Source organism: Oenanthe melanoleuca, chromosome 9 (genome assembly GCF_029582105.1).
Source record: "Oenanthe melanoleuca isolate GR-GAL-2019-014 chromosome 9, OMel1.0, whole genome shotgun sequence".
NCBI lineage: Eukaryota > Metazoa > Chordata > Aves > Passeriformes > Muscicapidae > Oenanthe > Oenanthe melanoleuca.
This window is the reverse complement of record NC_079343.1, coordinates 15085392-15110947: the sequence shown is the minus strand read 5'-3', so window position 1 is coordinate 15110947 and position 25556 is coordinate 15085392. Positions and strand designations below refer to the sequence as shown.

The 25556-nt window shown below is 39.7% G+C and overlaps 1 protein-coding gene across 5 annotated transcripts in view; it reads left to right on the top strand.

The window, feature by feature from the left end:
- BCHE (butyrylcholinesterase) overlaps positions 1–16938 on the top strand; it is a 44704-nt gene extending 27766 nt beyond the window's left edge. For all 5 annotated transcript variants that reach the window (XM_056499075.1, XM_056499074.1, XM_056499077.1 and 2 more), the window contains 2 exons: positions 9388–9554; positions 16075–16938. In XM_056499075.1, coding sequence (XP_056355050.1) covers positions 9388–9554; positions 16075–16196 — 289 coding nt within the window. In that variant the 3' untranslated portion in view covers positions 16197–16938. The remainder of the gene's footprint in view (positions 1–9387; positions 9555–16074) is intronic.
- The last annotated feature ends 8618 nt before the right edge of the window (positions 16939–25556 follow it).

Below are 25556 nucleotides of genomic sequence, written 5' to 3'. Positions count from 1 at the left end.
TTGTCTGGTTATTATTTCCTTTCCCTGATGTTCCACTGCTAGACACATAATAAATTTCTGTGCTTTTGTTACCAACTTATCACAACCTGTTTATAGAGAGTAGTTTCAGAGCAGTGAGAACAAAACCAACAGCCTCATATAGAGTCCAGGCAGCACTTGAACTGGGGACCTATATACTCTGGGTATGGGAAGCACTGAATATACTGAAAAAATAAAAATAAAAAACCCCAACCACTTTTAATTTCCCTTATACTTCAGGAAGTTGGAAGTTTTATGTCCCTCTGAGCCATTTCAAGGGAAGGAATTTACTGTGGGCTGTATTTCAGTCAGAGACTCGCTCGTGTTCACAGGGTAGAGGAAAGTTTTTGGGTTGGAGTCACTTTGATCCTCACAGGGTCTTCAAAACCTCCTGAGTCAGAGCTCAGGGGCACCAAGAGGAGCCTTTCCCTGAGGCTGCTGCTCCTGAGATCTCACACCCTTCCAGAAAAATTAATTTTTCATTTTAACAAGTGATTTTTTCTGATCAGGTCAAGAATCCAGAAGAAAAGATTTCTGGATTAAAAAAAAAAAAAAAAAAAAAAAAAAAAAAAAAAAAAAAAAAAAAGTATTACCAAAGCAGGAGAGAAGTTCCCAAAAATATATATATGGAAAGTGTTTTTTCCCCATGCTAAGGAAAATCAGTTTTTATTTTGGCCCAAAAGGACATATTTGCTCTCTCATTCATTGTCTTTCATGTGAGTAATTTTTTGAGCCGTGCAAAGAAATTACAGAAATCATAGTCTTGAAAAAAAAAAAAACTGAAAAAAATAATTTAAGAAAATTTACTCCTATTTTTCCACCTTCAGCTTCGAGTTCTTAAAAGTGACTCATCCTCTTTACCAGAGTTTACATCCCTTGTTATGTTGAGGAACAGTAATGGAAACACCTTTTTAGCAAAGTAATAGGAAGCAGTGGATCATGGAAAATATCAGTAACCAGAGACTCACCTTGGCAGGCATCTCTCTCTCTCCAGCTTGCAAGCTAACAAGCTGTCATTGAATTTCAAAACTGGAAACAGGAGTATTTGATTCAGATGTCTTTTGAAAATAAGCCTGGGATACAAATTGTTGAGGTTGGTTTGATTTTATGACAAATGTTGCAGATTACAAGAAGATGTCTCGTTCCTTTCCATATGTGCAGCAAACACAATTCTGTCCACAAGGATTTTACTCCCTCCAACAGATGAGTCAAACCATTATTTTCAAACAGGAGATGAGAACATCCATTAAGGAAATGTCCAAATATTGTAGGAGTCTTTGAGTGAGAATAAATCTAAAACCTAGAGCTGAAATGCAGAGGATTGGCTGGAAGAGAGCACTGGCAGTGTTTGAATTAAATTATCATTTATCAAAACCATGGTGGGGCTGAGCAAGGTGAAATGCTGAGCCCTGGGAGAGAGGGAGATCTGAGGGGCTGGAGAGGGGCTGGAGAGAGAAATGGAGCTTTTCTCATCTTGGAGAAAAGGGGATCAGGAGGATCTTGTGGCTTTTCACAACTCCCTGACAGGAGGGGACAGCTGGGGGGAATTTGGGATCTTATCCCAGGGAACAGGACAAGTGAAACTGGCCTCAAGTCACCAAGGGAAGTTAGGTTGGATATTAGGAAAAATTTCTCCTGCCCTGGTAAAATCTGCCCAGGACTGTGGTGCAGTCCCATCTCTTGAGGGATTTAAAATCCACGTGGATGTGGCACTTGGGGACATGGGACAGTGGTGACCCTGGCAGTACTGGGTCACTGAAAGATCCTGGAGGTCTTTTCCAACCTAATTCACTGATTCTGTGGATCCAGATCTTGGATGTGGCTCTACCTTTCCTCAAAACTGAGATAGGTTGAAGAGCCTGTACTGGAGAGAGTTTTCTGCTGTCCTTAGGGACAGCAAAGAGTCTACACAGACACATTCTGGGGAAATAAAGAGGAATAAACCTTTCAAGAAAGAAATAAAACCATGGTGTGATTGCCACCTCAAATTTGGGAGTGGGTGTAAGAAGCCTGCATGGAAACAATTTAGTGTTTGGTGGGAAGTAAGGAAAATGGAAAAGCAAGAAGGGGAAATGTGACTGCTGCAAGACATCAGGTGAACAAAAAATGCACAAAGAAAGAACAAAAGAGAGATTGAAATATGAATACAGTGATTTTTTTAAATTCTAATGAAGTTTTTCATTTTAATGAACTTTTAAATATCTGCCTCTCATGGATCTTATTCATGGTGCAACGTCCAAGTGAATGCTCAGATGTTTACCAGTTGTTTTTTTCCTAGTAATAAAGTAGTGTTCATACCATAATTTCCCCAGAACCCCCCTCAATTTTGAAAGAAAATAACTTCAAACAGGTTCCTCCTCTCTTTCCATACTGTTTCTTCTAAGAGCAGCCCTTCCATGGCTCCCAATCCACCTGCTGGTATTTGGAGATCTCCCTCTTGCTGCAGTTCAAAACAGAGACTCAGAAGAATTTACAAGAATGGGACACAATTCAAATTTCTTTATCAAAGCAAGTAATTTGCAACTTCCACTTGTAAATGTCAAACCTACAATGAATTTATACCATAAGAAATTATTATTATTATTATTATTATTATTATTATTATTATTATTATTATTATGGAGGGGGTTGAGAGCACTCCATCTTCTTATTTACATTTCCCAGCAGGAAGCTGCAGTGGTTCTGTTTCTGATGAAGCAGTAACACAAATTCCCCCTCCTGAAAACTACCCAATAGTTTCATTTTTAGGACTGCTCAATTTGGCCTAGATTACATGGTCGTGAAAGTTTGTGACTCATGCACTTCCTCCCACTCACAGAAATAAAAGAGTAGTAGAAAATATAAAGAAAAATGCCACTGTGATGAAATCCATCAGGACACGACAAATCCAGAGGATTTTGGTTGGTGCAGGGCTCTGTGGAGCATCCATCCTGAAAATAAATCATGATTAGGGCAATTTCCATTGAAAACAAATCTCAAATATCATATCCTGGCATAGCATCAACTACCCAGTCTCAATTGCAAATTTAGCCTCTGGAGATAAGAAAAGCATTGAACACATTTATCCAACAATTTCTGAGTGCCTGGGATGAACTTTATTAATGGCAGAGAAAGGAAGGAATGGAACCAGCAATAATATCCATGAGCACAGGATTTACTCTCTCTCAGAACCAGCTGGGCTGACAAATTGTACCAAAGACACTGGGAATTTAAAACACTGTATTAATAGTTTTATGGCTATAAAAATATTTTTCTCTCCCTTCACGCTCTCTTTTTTTGTTTCTGATGAAGCCCTGGTTTGTTCCAGGGAGTAGTTCTGGTTAAGACATTGTGTAAGTTTGTGTTTTTCCAGGTCATGAGGAGGAAGAGGGGTTGCAGAGGAGATAAAACAGCTCAGAGGATGGCAAAAAGGGCAAGTGCCATGTGCCTTCCTGTCTATTTATTCTTTTACTTACCTGTTATGGAAGGTTCTTTCTCCTTCAAGGTCTCTGTGGGGTTCAGGACCTTCTTCCATTTCCAAATATCTCTCTTCAACAAGTTAAGACTAAAAGCTATAGTTCCATTTGATTTCTTCCTGCAGCCAGGACTGTTAAGAAATAACAGCTTTGAAAAGTGGCCCTTGAAAGCTGGAATTGATACCACACAAAAGGGCAGAAGGATCTTACAAAATATTTTACAGGAACATTGGAAAAAGAAAGGTAAAATTGTTCCTTCAGCATCAAGAAGGACTAAGCTGCAGGGTTGCCTCTCTCATGTCTGTGCAAAAGTGATGTAAATATGAACTGTGAATATTCACACCAGTCCTGAAGGTGTGAAATCATCACTGTGGCTCTGACAGAGCAGAGGGACAGTTCCAGACCTGCTATGGTGAAATCCCATCTCACCCATGCTCTGTGTGGAGTTTGGGGTTCCTGAGGGAGCCCCAGACTTGGCTGGACCATTTCAGAGGGTCAGAAATGCAGGCAGGGGTCGAAGGGCTCGTTAGCTCTGGCTCAATTTTTATTTCTCTGACACCAGAGCAGGATCCTGTCCAGGAGCCAGGGCTTGGAAGCACCCAGCTCCTCACTGCTCAGCAAAGAGCTGAGGCAGAACATCCTGCACCTAAATGTCCCAAATGCTCCATCATTTATGGCCAACACCTTGAGGCCAGCAGGGATTTATGACATGCACGAGCAAGAATTGTTTCAACTCAATGGGTGCTCCACAAAGCTCTTTGGAGCAGAACACAAGACAAAAAACATCTCAACAAAGGGCACAAATAACAACAGCAAAAAAAAAAAAAAAGGAATGACAGCTTGTTGCTTCATTTCCTGAAACTGATATTGGTTATAATAGCACATCCCATGATAATTTATAGTTAAAGGCATTTAAACAGGCAGCTGCTGTGTCCAGGCTGGAATCTGGAAGGAATATCCTGAGCTTTATTTAGCTGTGAAGGTGTAAGAAAGCTGGCTGCAAGGGCTGTTCTCCAGTTCCTCTCAGTTAAGGACTTTGCCAGCTGGATCCTGCTGCTTTCTTCAGGGATCAGCAGAAGGAATAATATTTACCCAGGCTGGGACTTGCACAGCAGTTTCTCTTCACTCTGGCTCAGGGACACTTTGCACTCACTGGATTATGGACTCGTGTGTGTGATCTGGGAGTGAGAACTGAGCCCAGCAGGGTGTAATGAACTTCCCAGGGCCAGCTGATTAAAAAGGGAGTTTGAAGGATTGGAGTCTGCACATCCCTCACACTCAGTGCTCATCAGAGCAGCCCTTTCTTTCCTTACTGTGGGAATCTCAGTATGGCTCAAATGCCACTAAATCAGGGGGTTTGCACCTTTTAAAGGAACAATTATATGAGATTTTTTTCAATTTCAATTATATGATAATTTAAATCAATTATAAGAAAAATGTTTAATTACCTATATTTTCAGAAACTGGTCACTATTTTCTCACATCCATGGTGCCATCCAAGCAAAGCCTTACAAAACCTTTTACTGTCACTGGCCCATCATCCCCTCAGGGACCACACCAGCTCCCAAAATTGAGATTAACCTGGCAGCCAGAGTGCTGCAGTGGGAAAATGAGCCCAGATATAAATATCAGCCATCCTGGCCTTCAGGAATCATGTGAGACATCTGCTGTGCTGGCCTGACTAATGCCTCAAGCACTTCCCATCCCTCCAGAGTGGGGCTGGGGCAGCACAGGACAGCCTGGAGCTCCTCATCAACGTTCCTGCTAATTAGGAGTGGCCTCCTGTCCAAGTGGGAAAGAGGAAAAACAGCCAAATGGTTCCTACAAAGATGTGAGGGGGAAAAGAAAAGAGAAAAGCTTCACCTGTTTGGTTTAGACTTTTAAGGTCATGCAGCCACCAGACATGTAGAAGCACCTCTGACTCCCAGACCCTTGGGGTGAAACTTTTAGGTTGTCCTTCTTGTTTGATGCTGTTTCCATAATTGTCAGAGGTTTTGTACTGCAGCTGCAGGAGATCTGCAGGAGTTTGGGGTTATTTTTGCTGTTGCATTCCCTCCCAGGCCATTCCCCCTCCTGGTTTTCTTGTGCCCTTGGTAGCACTCCATAAAACTCCATCCCATGGAAAGCAGCTGATTCAGCACCTGGGATCCCAAAAAACAATAAAGGGGATTCACACTCCCTCTCTCCTGCCTTTAAACCAGCTTTTAAATGAAAAGGGGCCAAACTGGAGATCAGCATCAGCAGTTCCAACCAGGGTGAAGCCAACCCACCCCCACTGGGAGGGACAGGTCTCCATTGGATTTAAATTCCTCCTGCACAGGGGAAGCAGAGGGTGCAGCAGAATTATCATTAATTTCAGAATTATCATTAATTTTCATTCATCTGAGTGGGCACTGAGATGTGGGATTGTTTTCCTTGTCCTCTGGAGAAACACACAACCTAAGCCACAAGCAGAGCAGCTAAAGAGGAGCGTGGTGAAAGCCTGGGACAGTCTAAGCTAGGCTGTAGGACTTGTTGTACAAAGGTAAGTCCTAAAGAACCCTAAACATGTTTTCAGGAGGGTTAGCAGAGAATATTTTCCATTCTGGACTTCTTCAAAGTACAACTTAACACTATAAAAGAATAACCTCTGTGTTAATGATGGAATTCACTCTAGGAGTTTTCACTCTGCTATTCAGAACTCACAAAAATAAAGGAAATATTTTCCAGGTACTTTATATCCTGAATGTTTACCAAAACCATTCAGATGATGAATTACTTTTTTTTTTTTTTTTTTTTTTTTTTTTTTTTTTTTTTTTTTTTTTTGTGTATCTGTATGAGAAACCATTTGTAAAGGTAATGCTGTGTGAATATTAATAAAAATGCAGTGAGCTGCTATTGTTTCTCAGGCTATATTGATCATATTAATGAGAATGGTAATGTATGTGTGTTTATTATGATTAACAGAGCTCTGTTCATGTTGCATTTTCCATTTGAATGAAATTAACTTTCTCTTTCTGAAGTTGCTGAAGATGAATATTAAATACAGAGAAATAATTGGTGAATGAGCTCTTCCAAAACCCTCTTCATGCCTATATCAAATTTAGTACACTTGCTGTAAATTAATCTTGAAAACTAAAAGTAATTGGCAATTGTGGATGGAAAAACCCAAAGGGGGAAGAACATGATCTAAGTAACAACAAGTACAACCAAAAAATTTCCACTTAAAGACATATTTTAACAAAATAATTTACTGTGAATGAGCTGCTGTGCCACTAGCAGAGCAGAGAGAATCCAGCCAGTAATTTCAGGGCATATGCAAAGAGAAAACATAAGTGCAGGAATGAGACAAATTCTGTTTACAGCAGAGTTTAAACACAGGTGGCTTGAGTTTGTTTTTTGTTTTGTTCTGTTTTGGTTTTCTGTCTCGCATTTCTTTTCTGGGAGCACTACAAAGAATTTTATTTCTTCATTGCCTTAAGAGTTGCTCCTGCAAATGGTAAAAAGGGTGAAAAAGGAAAGAGATTCTTTCTAAGATCTTCAGTGAAGCTCAAATTCCTGAGAGAGCTGAGGATGTCCCTGCTCATTTTGGAAGGTTGGATCTTCCAGCTTCCCTTCCAAGCCATACTATTTGATGATTTTCTCCAAACAAAATTAAGGCTTTCTCTGAATAAATCTTGTCCAAGAAAGGTGATTTGATAAGATAAAACCATGGATTGGAAGATGCACAGCCCAAACCCTTTTCAGGACACACCATCAGCCCCAGTGGCAAACTGGAATTACTGAAGCAGAGATGATTAAACAGCACCAGAAGGTGAAAGAACAGAGGTTTAAGGAATTGATAAAAGATGACAGAATGGAGGTTTCCATGCAAATGGAATGTTTATTTTTAGTACAAACAAGTTTCTGTAATTGATCACCAAAGATTGTCCATCCAGACCTAAATGGGCAGCGACAAGTTTGTGCAGGGAACTGGATTCCTGTCTGAAGATATTCCCACCATGCTTCCACCCTTCTGTATGAATATTATTAGACTTTGAATTTGGTGCAAGGAACAGGGAATTTTACAGCCTGTTCTGGGCACTGCAATTCTCATCATGAAGTTATTAGTAAGAAGGAATGAACAGTAATTGTGAGGGAACAACAAGGTTATAATCATAACTTGTTCCAAATTATACTCCTGTGATCTCCCTTCTGCTCTGACTGGGAGCTGCTTTTTAACTTGGGAAATTTTCAATAATAAAGCCAAGAAGGAAATTACTGGGCATTTCTTTGAAGAGTAAACTTCCTAGAAATGCAGAGATTGTCATAATCAGCAGGTTCACGGGCTTCAAAGTGCTGTGTTCACCTGACAGTTCTTTCAATCATTTTTTAGTAAAATACATCTGTAGCCATCGAGGCATTGTGTAATCCCCCCACACACCTGTAAATTATAATGTGGGATGTCATGATTTATTTCATAGCATAAAAGCTGTTAAATGAATACTGACAGCACCATTAGCGTCCTGATCTTGAACTGAAGTGCAAGTCAGCTCTGCTTAAGTCATCATTCTCAGGAGCCACAAGTAAATGTGCACTTAAAATAGGTGCCATGGGTTAACTAGAGCTGAATTAGGCAAGAAAAATCGGTGAAGAAAGGAGAAGTCCAGGAAATGACTGCCTGAAGCTCTTATTCCAACACTGGTTCTGGAAGCTGCCAATGCCCAAAACCCCAGAACACAAAAACATGGGCTGAAAACTTGATTAATTTGGAATTAAATGAGATATTGATCAGCTTCCTGTGCTCTGAGTGCTCCCACCCACACCTCTTGCCTTGCTCCCTCTCTTGGGAAGCAGATCCCAAATGGGCTCCACTCCTGGACTCCTCTTTGCCTTCTGCCTTCCAGGAAAAGCCCTGGTGAAAAGCAAAGAGAGAACCAAATGAACTCAGCTCAGAGTTAATTTATCCCACCAAGAATCATCACTTTTGCTCTGCCCTAAATCCCAGATTCCTTGATATCAGCTTCTAGGAAAGAAAATGGTTCCTTGTGCTTGCACTGAAATAAAGTGTTTAATTTTTATTCTTAACCTCTTGTGAGCTAATGGTGATCTGTGACTATTTAAAATACAAATCTACTTGTTTTTCTAAAATCCATATTCTGCTTTTTGTAACATTGCCCATTTTGTTGTTCTCCTACACATTTAAACCATTTTTCCCCATTACACAGATACTATAATTTCTGGAGGTGAAATCTGGATGCTTGTCCTTGGAGCCTTATGAATCCTGTTGTATTATAAATATTTATCACAACTCTTTTAACACCAGCAGCTGTGCTCCTTTCACATGCAGAGCTGGTTTTATGAAGGATCAAGCCCTCTGTACCTCTTCCCAGTTTCCACAAGATTTCAGATTGTTCCCATCTGGCCATCCACAAACAGGACCAAACACACCTCCAGCTCCTTCTTCATGAGGAATAACTCTTCTCTCTCCCAATGCAGATCTTATCCCAGTTCAGATGTTATTTCTGCCTTTACTTGCATGTTTATCCCAGTCATTTATTCCAATCTGTTTGTCCATCTAAAGAGATCAAAGGCATTCAAACTGAAACACAAACCACTCAACCTCTCAGACTGGCAGGCTGGTTAGTTCTAGAGTCATCCCTAATAATTCACAGCTTCTGTGAGAATCTCCAGATTCAAAAAGTTGTTTGAACATGATCATTTATTAAATTTTTCCCTTTGATGAACACAGAACACCTCAAAAGAGGAATTTTTTTTTCTTCAAATGAGGGTAAATGAAGTTTATCTGGCTTTTTCCCTTGTTGCTTCCAAAAGGACACATCAGTCATTCCATACCTAACACACTTAAGCTGAGTAAGTATTAAATAAACCCAAATTATGCTTTACAGTGGGCTGAGGTGGTTTCTCATTCTAAATTATTTTTTTTCTCATTTAGAGCTCCAAATGGGACCCTGACTAATGGAAAAAAATGGCCAATCTTCACTAGTACTGACCAAAAATATTTGACACTGAACACCAACACTTCTGAGGTACTGACAAAACTACGGGCTCAGCACTGTCGATTCTGGAAACACTTTTTCCCCAAAGTCGTGGAAATGACAGGTAAAAATTCTTTTTTAGATGCTTTTATAATAAAACTTTCATGCAAGGATCATTTGCTGGATGTTAATGTGATAACTGAGTTCAGATCTTTACATTTCTGTTTGTAACTGAGATGCTCAGTTGGGTAAAAGTGAATTGGTGTTGGATCAAACTGTGCTGAGGGTGCACCCAGAATGTGACCTGTGCTTCTGCTTTGGGGTCACCACCCTCCTTTGTACCAGGACAAAACCTGGGGACACACCAAGAGCCAGGACTTTGTGATGTGGAGTTTTTCTGTCCCAAAATTCAGATGCAGCCACAATGTGAGATGCTGTTTTTTTTGGTTCCCCTTGAAAGAATCTTGGTGCCACCAGGGTGCTGGAGAAAGCAGGAAAATCAGTGCTAAAGGAAAGTTTGCTCTGGGAATTCTGGAGGATTTAGATGTTCTGTATAAACTGTGGGACGTTACAGGATGTTATATTTGGCGTATATGATCTGTTATTTATGGGATTCTATTTTATGTAACTGATCCCCTGAGGATATGAAGTGCACTGCCACTGCCAAGAGGGGATTCTGGTTCCCAGCTCACGTGAGAGCCCTGAGTTTTATCTCTGGAGAGCCCAGAGGCTGCAGGATTTGCCTACAGAAAACAGAATTGATTTGTGTCTGGCCATGTATACAATGGATTTATGAGATTTCACTGCCAAGGAAAGTATAATTGTTTGAAACTTTAAGGTCAGTTGAGCACATAAGACCCAAATTTGTGGAAGACCAATGGCACTGTTTTACCAAAGACCAGCAACAGATGAAGCCTCTGTGCTCTGGGTTTCAAAAGGAATTGATTTTATAAAGTGATTTTGCAGCTCTGGAATCACATTCCACAGCTTGACTGAGGGAAAGTCTCGTTTCAAAAATGAGATACGTTTTTTAAGATGTTAATTAGTAATTTAAAGTCTTTCTCTAAGACTCAGTTTGAGTGCTCATCTTAAAAAACACATAAGCCTTAAAAATATGTAAACTGTCATTGTGCACAGATGATTCCTTCTGAAATAATTTATTCCTTCCTCATTTGAGTCTGTGACTGTATTATGGCTCAACTTTTATCCCCTCTCAACTCAACAGATGCTTTTCAATTAAACCAAGAGACGAGGAATCAGTAGGTAAAATGAATAATTTATGAAGCCTACTGTGTGATTTTAAAATCACAGCGTTCCCAATTACGGGTGGATTTCAGGGAGGTTTCAAAGATTGTGACAACTTTGTGCTGAGCCAGGAGAACTGAATTATTTTACATATTCCTTTAACCTGGCTGGGAAACCCGAGGGGAAAATGTGGATGCTGGAAATGGGCTGAGCTTAACTAAGCCCGTGTGGAGCAGGAGGGAGCAGATTATCAGAGCTGGGCAGGTCCTGGGGGAGAGAAGAGCTGCTCTGCCTGGTCCTGTGGGGTGAGGGATGATGGAGCAGCACTCAGGATCTGCCAGCAGACACTAATGCATCACTGTGCCACGTTTGGTAACTCGCAACATAAATTTACATAATTTAATTAAAAGAAATCCACGAGCGGATTCTCAGCAAAAAGAGAAGAATCGTCGTGTCTGGGTCCAAAAATAGAGCCGAGGCAAAAATGTTGTCAACAAGTGGCACTGCCTTGTTTTGTGTCATCTGTCAGTCCTTGAAACATTGCAATAATAAAAGCAGAGTATTTCCATTATGTTCCCCACAAAATATTATCCAGTTCTGACAGAAAACCCTTTAAAATCCTGTGTACAAACGTGATATAATAGCTTATATTGCAATAATTCTCTTCACTGAAATGTTATTTTGCATTTTCTCTCTGCTTTTATGCCCAAAGGACAGTGCACACCATTAATGCAGAGATTTCCTCTTGTTCTGAGGTTCTCTCATTTCTGTTACTCCTTTAATGAAATATTCTTAGGAAAAGAAGGTTGCTTTAACATGAGGTGATTTAAGATGACAGGGAACAAGTAAGGAAGTTTTACATTCTCATTGTTACAAGTTCAAGTAGGGTTCAGATAGGCAAAGCAGAATTCCATCAGAGCCAGAACCCAAAGAGGATAATCAAAACAAGTTATTTTGCAGAAATCACGATTGTTCAGCACCAAGTGATCAGGATTTGCCATGGCTGTGCTTGGTAACCCCTTGCTTAATTCCTGACCCTCTCCCAGCCCAAGCCTTGCCACCCACTGAGGGATTTTCAAGCCTTTAAAGGCCAGCTCCAAATGTGTCTTGGATCTGAACCAGCCTGTTCCCATCACAGGCTGGGTAAGACAAGTCCCCTGAGGCAGTAAATGTATGACAAACATAGATCTTTACTGTTAGATAACCAACATTTTCCTCAAGCAGCATATAGACATTTTTTAAAAAAAAATTATTATGGTCGTGGGGTAGGAAAATAATCAGGAAAAAATAAAGATCTCACAGTAACACAAGAGTAACAGCATATATAAAATACAGCCCTGGTCCCTCTAGGTAGTTTGCATGATTTTGGAAGGTTTCTCAATGTCTCCTCCTCAAGTTCCAATTCATAAATCCATCAATAAAGACAGAACCTGCAGTTTTGTGTCCAGCTTAACAAACACTGGTCAGACCTGTGCTCTCATTTCCAGCCAGACACAATTCCTGCAGGGATTTTAACCCAATCCCCTGCACCCCACCCAGCCAGGACAGGCTGGGAGCACTCAGCATCTCCCATTCCATTGGAAACCAGAAGGGTTTCTGCTGGCAGCTGCTGAGAGAATCACACTGCAGGGACAGTAAACAGTAAGTGACTTTTAAGTGGCTTTTAGAGCAATCATATGTTAATTATAAAAGCCTCTGTGTTTGACTTTACCTGCTCAACACAACCTTTAATGCATCTAAAGCCCTTCCTATTTATATCAGCCTGTTTCCTCTTGATTGTAGAACGCTGCAGGCAGCCAAACTTTCCATTTACTCTTCCATTACTATTTCAGTGTACCTAATACATATTTTCCCATTTTATTTGATATTACTGCATCATGTATCATCTATGAAGAAATCAAGCTTGGTCATATAAATACATTACTTTTTTAAAACCACCCTGAAAAGATTTTTTTTTATGTGGAAACAGAGAAATGTTTAACTTCTTAACCAAAGAGCAACAAAAATTATTGTGTTTGCTGTGATCCTCCAACCAGTATCTGGATTCTACAGAGATAAATACTCAGGGTGGTAGGAATATTTAAAAATTGACTAAATAGAAAATTCACCATCAGAATTAAATTAAATTTTCACAGAGCTGGATACGTGAAGAAATGTGAATTAATCACAAGTAACCTCACCAATACTACCACACCTCCCAAAAAGACTTTACTCATTGCACCCATGAGCAAGAAGTTTCTGTGCCTAAACCATCTGATTTCTTTCCAACATTTCTTTCCATGCCATTGGAAAGATAACAGCCTTAGAATAATTCATCTCCCAGAGAGCTCTGCTGACTTCTGGAGGAACTAAAAAAAAACAAAAGAAAGGATTTCTGTAGCACTTAAAAACACGTGAAAATGAATATACTGCAGTGGCTAACAAAGCTTTGATATTCAGAGAGTGTGGTTGAAGAATATTCAATATAGATATAACTTTTTTTCCTCTTTTCTGGACATTTGTGAAGCAACTTTCACCCTGAGAATCTACTGCATAAACCTGTGTATTTTATCATAGTGCTGAACCTTGCAGGTACCTGAAATCATGAGCTGTTGAGGGTGGAAAAATTAATTCTAACTTGTCATCCCTTATTAATTAACAGCTATATGGCCTTTATCCCAATGCTAAATGAATTTTTGTCAGTTAACATCAAGATTAGCACTTTATTGGCACATCCAGCAGTTCAAAGGATGGGATGATGATAAATTTAACTTTGCTGTAACACCATTAAAGCAAGGGATAGATGGAATGAGAGGAAATTCCAGCTGATTGTGCTGGCATTGCTGAAGAATCAAAAAAACCCTTTTTACAATTTTGATCTGTTAAACTGGAACTTTTCAGAGCACTGATTCATTGCCTGCAAAATCTCCTCTTTTCTCCTTGTCTCCTCACTGGGCTTTGCGTGGGGCTGACAGGAATTAAGGTAAAGTTTGGGATTGCCCCAGTGGCTCATAGAAAATTCCCTGTTGTCACTGTTAGCTGCTCTGCAGGCACCCAGGGCTCTGAGCTTTAATTATGGGTCAGCCTGGACTCTCTAATCTTTTTCTTTTCTGCCTCCCAGCTGTCAGCTCATCTAAGTCATGGGTGGTTGCCTCCCAGAGACTGATGGTGTTGGTGATAATGGGATGCATTGACTTGTGACTTCAATTTGGATCTTATCACTGGGGGGAAGAAAAGCAAACAAATGGGAGTCCAAGTTCTTATTTCAGTGTTTTCCATCCCCCTTTTGTCTTTTAGATTCATAATGGTGGCTCCTCTGAATTTTTTGATGTCTTCTTTCTCTAGCTGGCTCACTTGTTCACCATAATCTTTAAAAAGGACTGAAAAGCCCCATAATTTATACTGCAGAATAGTGACTTTTAATTCAAGATGTGTCTATGGTAGAGATTTTCCAATGTCTTTGGGCAGACTTTAAACACCTCTACACCTGAATAATTGAAGAAGAGAAGTTTTTGAGATTCCTTTTTAAATTCATAAGTGGAGGGTTTTGCCTGAATATCAAGGCTATTTTTGCCCAAAATCAAGGCTAGAATGAGAAGCACAGCTCAAGCAGTTTTCTCTAAATAATACTGCTACTGCTTAATACACTAAATTACCAATCTATTTGAATTAATGTGAAAAATTTGGCTTTGCCTGAGACCCTGACTGCATCTTTAAATTAAATATAGGAAAAGGAGAGTTCTTAGAGTCAGGAAAGCAGAATGTTGAGCATGTTTTGTCTCCATGTTTCTGAGTTCTATCTGCATAGCTTAGCAATGAAAATGAGATTTTATTGTTACCAGCACTTCCAAATCATCTCTGAGTTAATGGCAGTTGTGGCCTGCAGAAAAAAAAAATCCAAAAGTATCTGAACTTCCTTTGATCTTGGTTGTAACCCAGCTTATTTACAACTTTGAGCTGGGGGAGAAGGATGTGGTTAATTTATTGACATTTTTTCCAATATTTTTTCTTCACAATTTTCTTTTTGACTGCATGTAAAAGTACAGGACTTCCCGGAGATAAAGTATCTTGGTTTTATTTCTGGTCTCCCTGGAACCAAGAAGTAAATCTCATTTCAAAGTCTCATTAAATTGCCATCTGGATTTCCAGACCAAAAAGGTTTGGAAACGTTGAGCTAAACTGCAGATAAGCGACCAAATTACTGGAGGCTTCTCCAAGCTAAATCTCAGAATCAGTGAACTCTCTCTCCCGAATATTTTCTCCAGCGATGTGTAAAACACAGAAGTATTTCATTTTCACATCACCAGTTATACTTGCAGAGCAATAAAAAAGGGGGAAGGGGTGTATTTATGGAGGGAGAGGGCCGAGGCTCTGCTGCAGCAGAAGAACATAAAAGCCAGAGGAGCATAAAGAAACCATGGAGCTGTTACCTCAGAACAGCATCCCCAAGTTTTTCTGGAAGTGAGCTGGGATAGAGTGAATAAAGCATTCACAGATCATCAATGGTTACTGAGCTTTTTCCTAAAGTCTACAGCTGGTACAACATGATGGGCGTCAGTGGCTGATAGAGCTACAGGTTTTATCACATTTTTGGTGGTGTCTGGGATGTTCCTGCCTTTCTCCATGGTGTTAAACACCTTGTGGGGCTGCAGGAAGGGATCCCTGTCCACAAAACACTCTGGGAACTCTGTGAAATAAATACTGCATTTTGTAACTTTTCTCATCCTCACCCTCAGCTCCCATGCTTATAACAAATTTGGCAATAAATATTTCATGGAGACTCAGGATTACTTGGCAAGTACACTAAAGGTGGGGATGAAAAATAAAAGAGAGGATGGTTTCATGTGAACATAGTGCATATTTGACAGTATCCTACTCCAAACCCTCTATGCTTTAAACTTGGAGATTTATTCCATGGCAGGTCGAGATCCTGGACATGCATTGAAACCCATTAAAACAATGGAAATCCCGTTGCTGCCTTAAACAGAGCTGTGATTTCACCTTATCTTTATAAGCATCTATCTTATTTTGCATTATTTGGTCTTCAGGGTATGTGGGATTCAATGCAGGGTATATTGAACCAAAGGAATATTTTGAGGATAAAAATAAAATTACTTTTAAATGATGATTTTGATGTACAGAATTATCCAAAATATATATTAAATATATATATATATATACACATTAAAAAATCCAAAGTATATTTATTACCCTGCCAGAATGATATGTTTGCACTCCTTCCTTTCTGATGTAAAGACAAAATGCACTGAATTTTCAGTCATTCCAGGTTTAAGAAAAGAAGCAAAAGACCATCCCATAATGTATTTGGAGCAGATGACATTGATAATCAAAATTATTTTTCAATTAGCATACAAAGAGATTCAAATTTAGATTAATGTAACCCATTTCATGTTTAACAGGAAATATTGATGAAGCAGAACGAGAGTGGAAAGCAGGATTCCATCGCTGGAACAATTACATGTCAGACTGGAAAAATCAATTTAATGATTACACCAGCAAGAAGGAGCTGTGCAGTCTCTAATTAATATGTTTACTCTTTCCAGTTTGTCCCTAGAACTGTTCATCAGGCAAATATCCAGGTAGCTTCCCAACATTTGAGCACTAAATGTGTGTCCTAGGTTACAATGTAAAGATGTGCCCAAAAGTCTGAATTCTATCACCATCTGTTAAAAACCAGCTGGGGCAGTGATTCTTATTTCTGTGGGAGATATCTCCTGTTAATGGGCCAGCTGTTAAAAACCAGCTGGGGCAGTGATTCTTATTTCTGTGGGAGATATCCTCTGCTAATGGGTCAGCTGTTAAAAACCAGCTGGGGAAATGTTCTTTATCTTTCCCACAGCCCATCCTCCCTCCAGGAGATATCTCCTGTTAATGGCCAGTGAGTCCCAGGGCATGACTGATAAAATTCCATCATCCCACTGGGAGATGCTCCAGCCGGGGGAGGAGCCAAGCCTTTCCTACCCAGATAAAAACTGAGATTTGGAACACCAGAGCAGCCTTTACCCACTGGTTTCCAGAGGACAACAGCTACCAGACTGTTCTACAAAATGACTACTTCAACAAGACCCCTTCATCTGAACTGCTACCACACCCTAGCTAGTGGGGTGTCAGGTTGTATTCTAAATCTGTACTATTACATGTATTTTATTTTTCTCTTTTTTTTCCCTGTTAAATTGTATTTCTTACTTAGAGTCTCTCACTGGTTTTGCTTTCAAACCAGCACAATATGTTATACAGATTAAAAGGAAATGTTACAGATTCAATTCTGATTTCATTGCTTTCATTTATATTTTACCTCCCCTCTCAATAAAAAAATATAAGGCACCCACATCCTTTGAAGCTTCCCTGGGTTAAGTAGGACTGGAGAGATTAAAGGCTAGGGATTAATGATGTACAAATTATTATAAATACTCGCTGCTTAAATTCACCCTTCAAAGAAGCAATGTGATGTGTTAGAGAGAGATGGATTTTTTTTTCTTTTTAAGAGAAATAGCAGTTTTACAGCATTGCCATGCAGAACACAATCAGATTTAATCTTCAGCTGCAACGCCACCGCACTCAAGCCTTGTTTCAGACAGAATTTCATCCACATAAACATAAAGATACAATAACTTTGCTGGAGGCACCAGGCAATATTTGCTTGTTAGACCAAAAAGTTTTAAGACTGCCATAAAAGTGTGAATCAGTGCTTCTTTCTGGCCAAATCTGTAGGACAAGCCATGGCAGGAGAGGATTTGAGCCGTGTATTGAAAGCCTAAATCAAGTGAAATAAGCTGGAAAACACAACACCTTTCCCACAATCCTCATTTTTCAAGTAAAGAATTGTAGACTCACAAATAATGAATTCACACCTTTCCAGCTCAGGCACCTTAGGAAAGGTCCCTCCTATGGAGGCAAGCTCCAATTTTGATTTTTTTTTGTCCCCTCAGTTGCCTCCTGGTTGAGGGACACCCCAGGTTTACTGGAACACCAGGGGCAGGGAGAGCCTCAGTCTCTGTGCCAGCAGATTCCCAGCCCCAAAAACTGCCAGGGGAGTGTTACCTGGCCACAAATCTCCTGGGTGGAAGGCTGGGAATGGGATCCTTGCAGAGGGATGTTGGTGGGAAGGACCCAAAGGACTTTTTGCTTTTTCCCTGCCCTGTGAGCTGGCATCTCCCACACTCCTTTCCACCTGCTCGAGCTGAAACTATTAAAAACTTCTAAAGAAACCCATGGATAATTCTTCCTGCTTCTGGATGGGGCTGGAATCTTTTTCTGCCTGAACACCACCTTAATTGGTTGCTTTTCACTGGCCCAACTGGGAAGAATAAATGCCAAGAATTTGATGAATGTAAGTAGTATGTAAGAGCAACAAGCCATCTCGTAAATAAATTATCCTGAAGCTTTCTGTAAATGCAATAGCATCTCAGTGCATCTATTTTCTGTGCTAGTGATTGCAAAATGCCTCCTTGGATTGAGCTGAAGAACTCCAGATAATGAACTGAGAGTGTTCTCTTCCTGGCAATCAGTTTGACCACACAGGATCCCTGCACTGAAAGCATTTATTTATAAATGAAGGACAAATTCTGCAAGAGAGGATGGCTTATCATCTTTCCAGTTATTTCTAAGAGAACAAAATTATTTCCCTGACTACATTATGGAAAAACATCTTTTAGCACAGGATTTTCAAAGGCTGCAATCAAACCTGCACAGAGGAAAAAAAAAAACAAACAAGCCACTGATCAGTTTTGAACATGCTGATCAAAACTTGAAATGATCTGGGATCTAAAACCCCTCTTTATGTAGCACTACATGTTCATACCCCAGGTAATTAACCCATTACATAGATTAGCAAAGTATTTATCAAATATTCTTCAGGCTAATGATGTAATACTGAAAATAAAATGCAGAGGGGTGAATTTTTTGTTCATCCCTGAGCAGTTCTGGCACTCCCCATTTTATTTTTGTGCTGTTCTTCATGGGGATGGGTGCTGCTCTGCCACAGGGAGCCTGCACAGCACCAGCAAAGCAGATTTATTTCTTTAGCCATCCCCTTCACAGCAATATTTCCTGATTCATCTGTCTGATCAGCCTAATCAAAGGGGGAAAATATCTGAGCCAATTAAAATGTAAAATAACCTTTGGAAAGGTGGTGAAGGAGCTTATAAAATATTTGGTTGCAAAGGTGGTTTTTGTTTGAGTAAAACAAAGGTTAAGCCACTTTTTGAAGGTTTTACAGATTTTCTTGGTGTGACTTGCTAGCTTTGTATTTATTCACCTGCTGGGAAATAATTTCTCCATTTATCATTCAAACGAAATCAATACATTCATGGCTCATATCTGAAAAAAAAAAACAAAAAAAAAAAAAACAAAAAAAAACCAAGGAAAGCCTGAAGTACTTGTATGTAAATGGTTAAGGTAATGAAGAGTGAAAAAAAGAGACTGTGATTGCTGAAAATTATGATTATATATTAGAGGGATATCTCACCCAGGCCTTTCTGAAGATGAAATGTTGTTAATTGATGCTTTATTTTCACTTCTGAGAGCCAAGAAACACAGGTTTCTCTGTGAAACCTGAGAAAATGTGTTGGTTCTTTCTTACCATCCCTGATACCCAAAGCAAGAATTCTGAATTTAGTCACAGAGCTGATGAAAGATCAGAACAAAATGAACTGCAGTGCCAACAAAAACGCTGGCATTAAACCAGTTGTCATTAGGTTTATAATCTTTATAATCTCCCAGGTTTTATGACAGATATTTCACACTTATTTTAGATACTGGCATTGGAAGATGAAGTCAGATATTTCCCAGCAATTAAACCCACTTTTTTTTTTTTTTTTTTTTTCACATTTTGAATGTTTTGTCCGAAGAAATTTTTGTTAGATGAAAGTTAAGAATTATTTGTGTGAAATCCAACCTGTTCTCCTGCTGTAGTGCCAAACTCAGGAGGAGTTGGGATGTTCATGTACCTGATCCAGGTTTGGTCAGCAAAGCTGGACCAGCCAATGTTGAAGATTTCTGGTTTTCAGCAGAGCCTAGAATCATCTCTAACACATCTCTGGCTTCCTCCCAGCTGCAGATATCACCCTCACAACCTGTATCCCCTCAAAGCTTTCTACCCCTCACAGCTTGGGTTTTTGGAATGGAAGTTCAGGCTTTGCCATCCCAAACCTTGGCTGCCACCCTGATGTTGTCAGACTAAAAAAGGGAAATTTCTGTTGCAGTGCAAGGCTGGGGTTTGGCCTTCTTTGGTGTGTTTATAGAGCAGAGATTTCTGCTCTAAACACATGGAGATATGTGCCCAGTTAAACCCTCATGAAGAGACAGCTCATCCCCACCAGCTCAGAGCCAGAAGGGACTTTTCAACAGAAGGAATTCAAGTTTGTTCTTTTTTTAAACAGAAAAATTATTATTTGAATTAGAGGTTTGGAGAGAAAATTAGTTTATAGAAGAATAGTCCTTCTAATGTTCCCATCCCAGATCATTACCAAGTGGTTTGGCTTCTGTAACACACAGATACCAAATGGATTAATCTGAATATAACACAGAGGAGGGATATAAATTTGTCTCTATCAACACCACAACCTCGTCTTCTGGATCTTAATTATGTTTTATCATTTCTCCTGGCTCAGCACCAGTTCTGCACCATCAGCAGAGCTATTGAGAGGGACATCACAAACATCACTGTGCTTGAGTTACACCTGCAGGGTGCCCAGAGTAGAGAGCAGCCTGGGCTGTCACTGCCCCCAGCACTGTCACTGCCCTCCTCTGCTGGAGGGGGAGATTTCACAAGTGAGAAAATAAACACCCCCAAAAAAAACAGGGAGAGGAATATAAATGAGGAGGGGAAAAAAAAAAAAAAATTAAAAAAAAAAAGAAAAATTAGAAAGCTGAGCAAAATCCAAAATTCACACCAAACCAACCAACCAAAAAGCCCCAACAACAAAAGGACAGTGCAAGAAAAGGAAGAAAAACAGGAAAGGAAGGAAGGAAGGAAGGAAGGAAGGAAGGAAGGAAGGAAGGAAGGAAGGAAGGAAGGAAGGAAGGAAGGAAGGAAGGAAGGAAGGAAGGAAGGAAGGAAGGAAGGAAGGAAGGAAGGAAGGAAGGAAGGAAGGCTCAAAGAGAAGAAATGGAAAAATCCCACAACCAAGGTGAGAGAGCAAGTGTGGCAGATGGGAGTGATAAAAAATAAGGTGTGAAAAGAGCCCAAAAAATAAGGGGGAAAGGAATGAAAAGAAGACCTCACACATGAGCATCTGCCCCAGAGGGATCAACCATGGAAGGTTTAACACCATCCACTGAGGCACCAAGCATCCCAGAGTCTCTGTTCCAGTAACTCCAGCCAAAAATTCCTCCCCCTGAACTGCCAAACGAGTTTAGGAATTTGACAGTGATTCAGGGCACGGGGTGAGGAACGAGCAGGGCAGGTTTGGCTCAGGCCTGGGGCTCTCTGGGAGATGCTGCTGCCAGCTGCCTCCTTTCTCCCTGCCTTTTCTCTTCCAGCCCTGGAACTGTGGGCACTTGCCAAAGCCCCAGTGCCCTTGGCCAGGCACCTGTGAAACAGATCTGAGCAGCTGGAGGTGTTGGCCATGCCTGCTCCATCTGCTCCACCTGCCACAGGTGTGCTCATTTCCTCCAGGTGAATTGGGAGCAAGAATCCTTTAGGAAAAAAATAAAAGTTCCTGGCTGAGTTACAAGTATTTCTCTTTTTCTCCATGCTCTGTTTTTTATTTATCCTCATCTACAGATCTAGGTGGGTTTTCTGTTGCTGCTGGATGAGCATAAAGAAACTTCTTTAAAAAAAAAAAAAATCTCTGGTAAAATATAGAAGTTTGGATACTGCAGCTTTGGGATATACAACAGGAATTTGGCAAGAGGGTTAATATTTAACAATCTTTATTCTGTGAGGTGGGAGCACCTCTCTGTGTGTTTCTTGGGGAATGTCCATCCATGCACACAGACATCCATGGAAATAAGGGTCCAGCAGCATGGAGATGGGATTTTATCTGCTGCATTTTGAAAACACAACCCCAGGATGTTTTTAATGAAGGATAAAGCACTCACAGAACTTTCTGATCTAAATCAACACCTCAGCCAAATGAGTTATTTCCAGTAAAAAGTTCCAAAGCTTTTCCCTCGGATTTCAGTTGTTTTAGGTCCAACTTTTATGCACAAACATAATTAGCCATTTTGAAATGCTTGGCCAGACAAGATAATTCCTGCCTGACCCCTGCTGATTCTCCTGGTTTAGCACGGGAACCTTGCAGCACTTTGTTGATAAACCAGATTAGCTGCACTCATCAAAACTTTAACTGGTGGACTTAATGACTGCAAAGCAGTGATGTGAATCTACAATTAGTGCAGGTGCAGGGTTTTGAGAGGCTTTTAATTGGATTGCAGGTGAGATTAACTAAGGCTTCCAGGCATGCTGTAAGTGCAGGGCTGGGGAGGCTTTGGGTTGGTTTGGGGAGAAGCAGGAGAAAAAAAAAAAAAAAAAAAAACTTTAATTCCTGTACAAGGTCTTCTACCCAGAGTGAACAATGATAAAATTTCCCTCCCTGACAGCTTGAGGACACTTCCAGAGGCTCTGGGCTCTGTTTTCTGGGATTTACTGAATTTAGTCATTACATGTATCACTTTTTAAAAACCCTGGCATTCTCTTCAGAGATCTAGAGCTAGCCAGGAAATTATTATTGTACTAAATCATCATTGTACTGTAAATTATCCATCTATTCCTTCCAAATCCATATATTTGCCTGGAAAAGAACACCAGCTCCTGATCTTTCCAACTCTGTTCCATTTTGATATATGCCCTGGTTACAGGAGTTAATTTTTTATCCAAAACACCCCTATTTTATTTTATTAATTTTTTATCCATAACATCTTTATTTTATTTTATTTTATTTTATTTTATTTTATTTTATTTTATTTTATTTACAGGACCATGTGTGCAAGGTCTAAGTCTGGGAGTGCTGGGGTTAATTTTTTAATTTATAAACTCTTTATAAATCTTCAGTTAGAGTGAGAAGTGGTAAAAGTGTGTAGGCAGAGAGGAGTTCTCACCACAGCTCTCAATCTTCCAAATGAAATTCCTCCTTGCAGGATGTTTAATCACCTCATCAGCCCCTCTGCAGCACAGCCTGTGCAGCACCTTTCCTTACAAAATTGTTACATTTCAACTGCATTTTAATGCTGATCTGATTTTATCATCTCACATGTGAGAAAATTAAGGTTTCAACCCAGAAAAAGCAACAAAAGATGTGACTGATCATTTATCCAGAATTGTTTAGAAAGTAATTCAAAGGATCTTATTCAGGACTGTGAGAACAAGCTGGAATTATACATCCAAAGAGATCCTTCTGAAATATTAAACTTTTCTCACTCTCAAATTACAGAGATATAAATTTTATAGGTACTGTTAGCAGAAGTTACATCAGTCATTAAATAACCCTAACCATGCCTCATTTTTCATGACCTAAAGCAAATATATTTTAATTATTTTATTTTTTAATTAGGAGTTATAACTGCAGGAAAAAAAAAAAAAAAAAAAAAAAAAAAAGAAAAAGCTCCTATTTTATTTTTTAGCATATTTTTATTCAAATCTTCATCCAATTTCATGTCTCATTTTCAGTGCTACAGTGATGAGCACAGTCAGAATTTTCCCCATCTCTGCTCTTAAAAAGATCTTGACCCTGGAGCTCTCACTGCAGGTAGAATTCTGGTTGCAAAAATTGATTATTACAAACCAAATCACAATTTTATCCACAAACACTCACAACTGCCTCCATTCCATAAAACTTCTCTATCCATTTATCTCTGGGAATGACACAGCACTCCCACTTCCTGATCATTGGGCGACTTTCAGTTAATTAAAATTTTGTCATTGCCTTCAGCAGCAGCACAAGAGCTCCTCTGAGTGACATTTTCAATCTTCCCTATCACTTAATAATCTGGGAGGTATTTACTATTTAACAAAAGAAATTCCACACCTCAGAATGCACATTGTTTCCCACAGATTTCTCCTAATGATGAGCTAAGTGGGAGAGTAAAGATGTGAACAAATTCTGTTTATTTCCTCTTTGCAGAGGAAAATCCATGAGGTGCTAACTTCAAATGCCATTTCCTTTAGATATTCCATGCTGCTGTTATTCCTGAGTAAATGGACTCTGAGAAATGGAAGCAGAAACCAAAATTATCCTCTGCCAATCCTTGGAGAGACTGGCAGTGTCTGCAGCCCTCCTGAGGATCCTCTTGGCAGCTTTTTGCCATTGTCCCATTTTCATCCACACTCACAGTAGGTATTGTTTCGAATATTAGGACCAACACGTTCAAAAATTCCTTTCTAGAGAGGGGTCTTGATAAAAAATCTCTCCTGAAGGTCCCAAGCCTGGGATTTGTTAGTCCAGAGTGCCAAGGGGGATCTCAGACAAAACTCAGCCTGCAGGGAAGGGAATAAAACTCAGAGCAGTGGAGGCTTTAACCCAACATTTCCCCACTGCAGAATAAACTCTGAATTGTCTGGTGATTCAAGAAAAATGCCAAAATCCCTGAAAATCCATCTCTGTGTTGTTTCTCAATTTTAAAGAAGATTCCTTGACCACGGGTCCAACTCCTGCAGCCTGAATTCCTTTTCTTTCCCACTGGCATTGGCTACAAACTCCCAAAAAGCAGGTTACAGTCAGAGCCCTGCAGTGAATTCATGGCATTTGACATCATAACTCCACTGTTATAAAAGCAGATTAGTGCATTAAAAACCTCCTTAATAACAGCTCTATCAAAGCAGACATTGCCCAAAGCAATACAATTATTGGTCAATAATTCCTCTTTAGCTGTTTCTATTATCACCACTTTATTTCAACACTTGCCTTCTTACCCTTTGATCTGCTAATTATCTTTTTATCCTCTGATCCTCTCTACAATTCCCAGGCAATTTGATCCATTAATTACAGTGCCCAGATTCCCCATTTTCCACAGAATGTGCAGTTTTTGTGACCTTCTTCACCTTCCTTCATACAAACACTTGCCATCTTTCTCTAGGGTGCAGCTTCTTCTGTAAATATATAGATAATGGTACAAAATGCTGTAATTAAAAGTGTTTTTACATTTCCTTGCAATCCTTTGGGCTTCATGAAAATGTCTTAATAGTTTGTCATTGATTTAGATTTCAATGGGAATGTGCAGTCTGGTAAATTCTTTTGACTCCATCTTTGATACCATAAACACTTGAATTTTTTCCCCCCATAATAAACATTGATTGTATTTCTATGCTGGGGATTCTATTTAAAACAGAGATTCTGTTATATTTTGTGTAAATATTACAAAAATTATTTTCTTTTCTCACTTTGTGAGCACATGACCCACCAATTGCTGGATATTCTGCATTTCCAGTTTCCCACTCCCTTCTAAGCCAGATTCAGACTTTCAGTGCAACCTGGATAAATTCTGGAGTGGAAGAATTTCAGGAAGATAAACCTGAGCTTTTTTACTTTTACAACCCAGAAATGATGGTGCTGTGGAATGGGGGCATTTTTGGGACTGGGGAGCAAAAGTTTGGCAGCTGGAACCATCCTTGGTGTTTGATTTAATTGATTTATTGTGACCAGGATATCCCATAAGAATTCCAAACAGTCTCTTATTCTGCCAGGAAGTCTCTGACACTGCTGGGTTTCTCTAGTTTGTGCAGAAGGACACTTTCATTTAAACCTCCAGTGCCTCAGCTGGTGCTGAGGGAATTCTTCTGTTCATATTTAAATTTTTAACCTCAGATTTAGTTCAGAACTGAGGGCTTGGTAAATCCCCATCAATAAAATGCAGCAAAACAGAGGCATTGCAGTTAATTTTATTCAGTTTTTCTGTACAAATGCTCACTCAGTCCTCTGGCCAAAGTTTCCAGCTGCTTAAA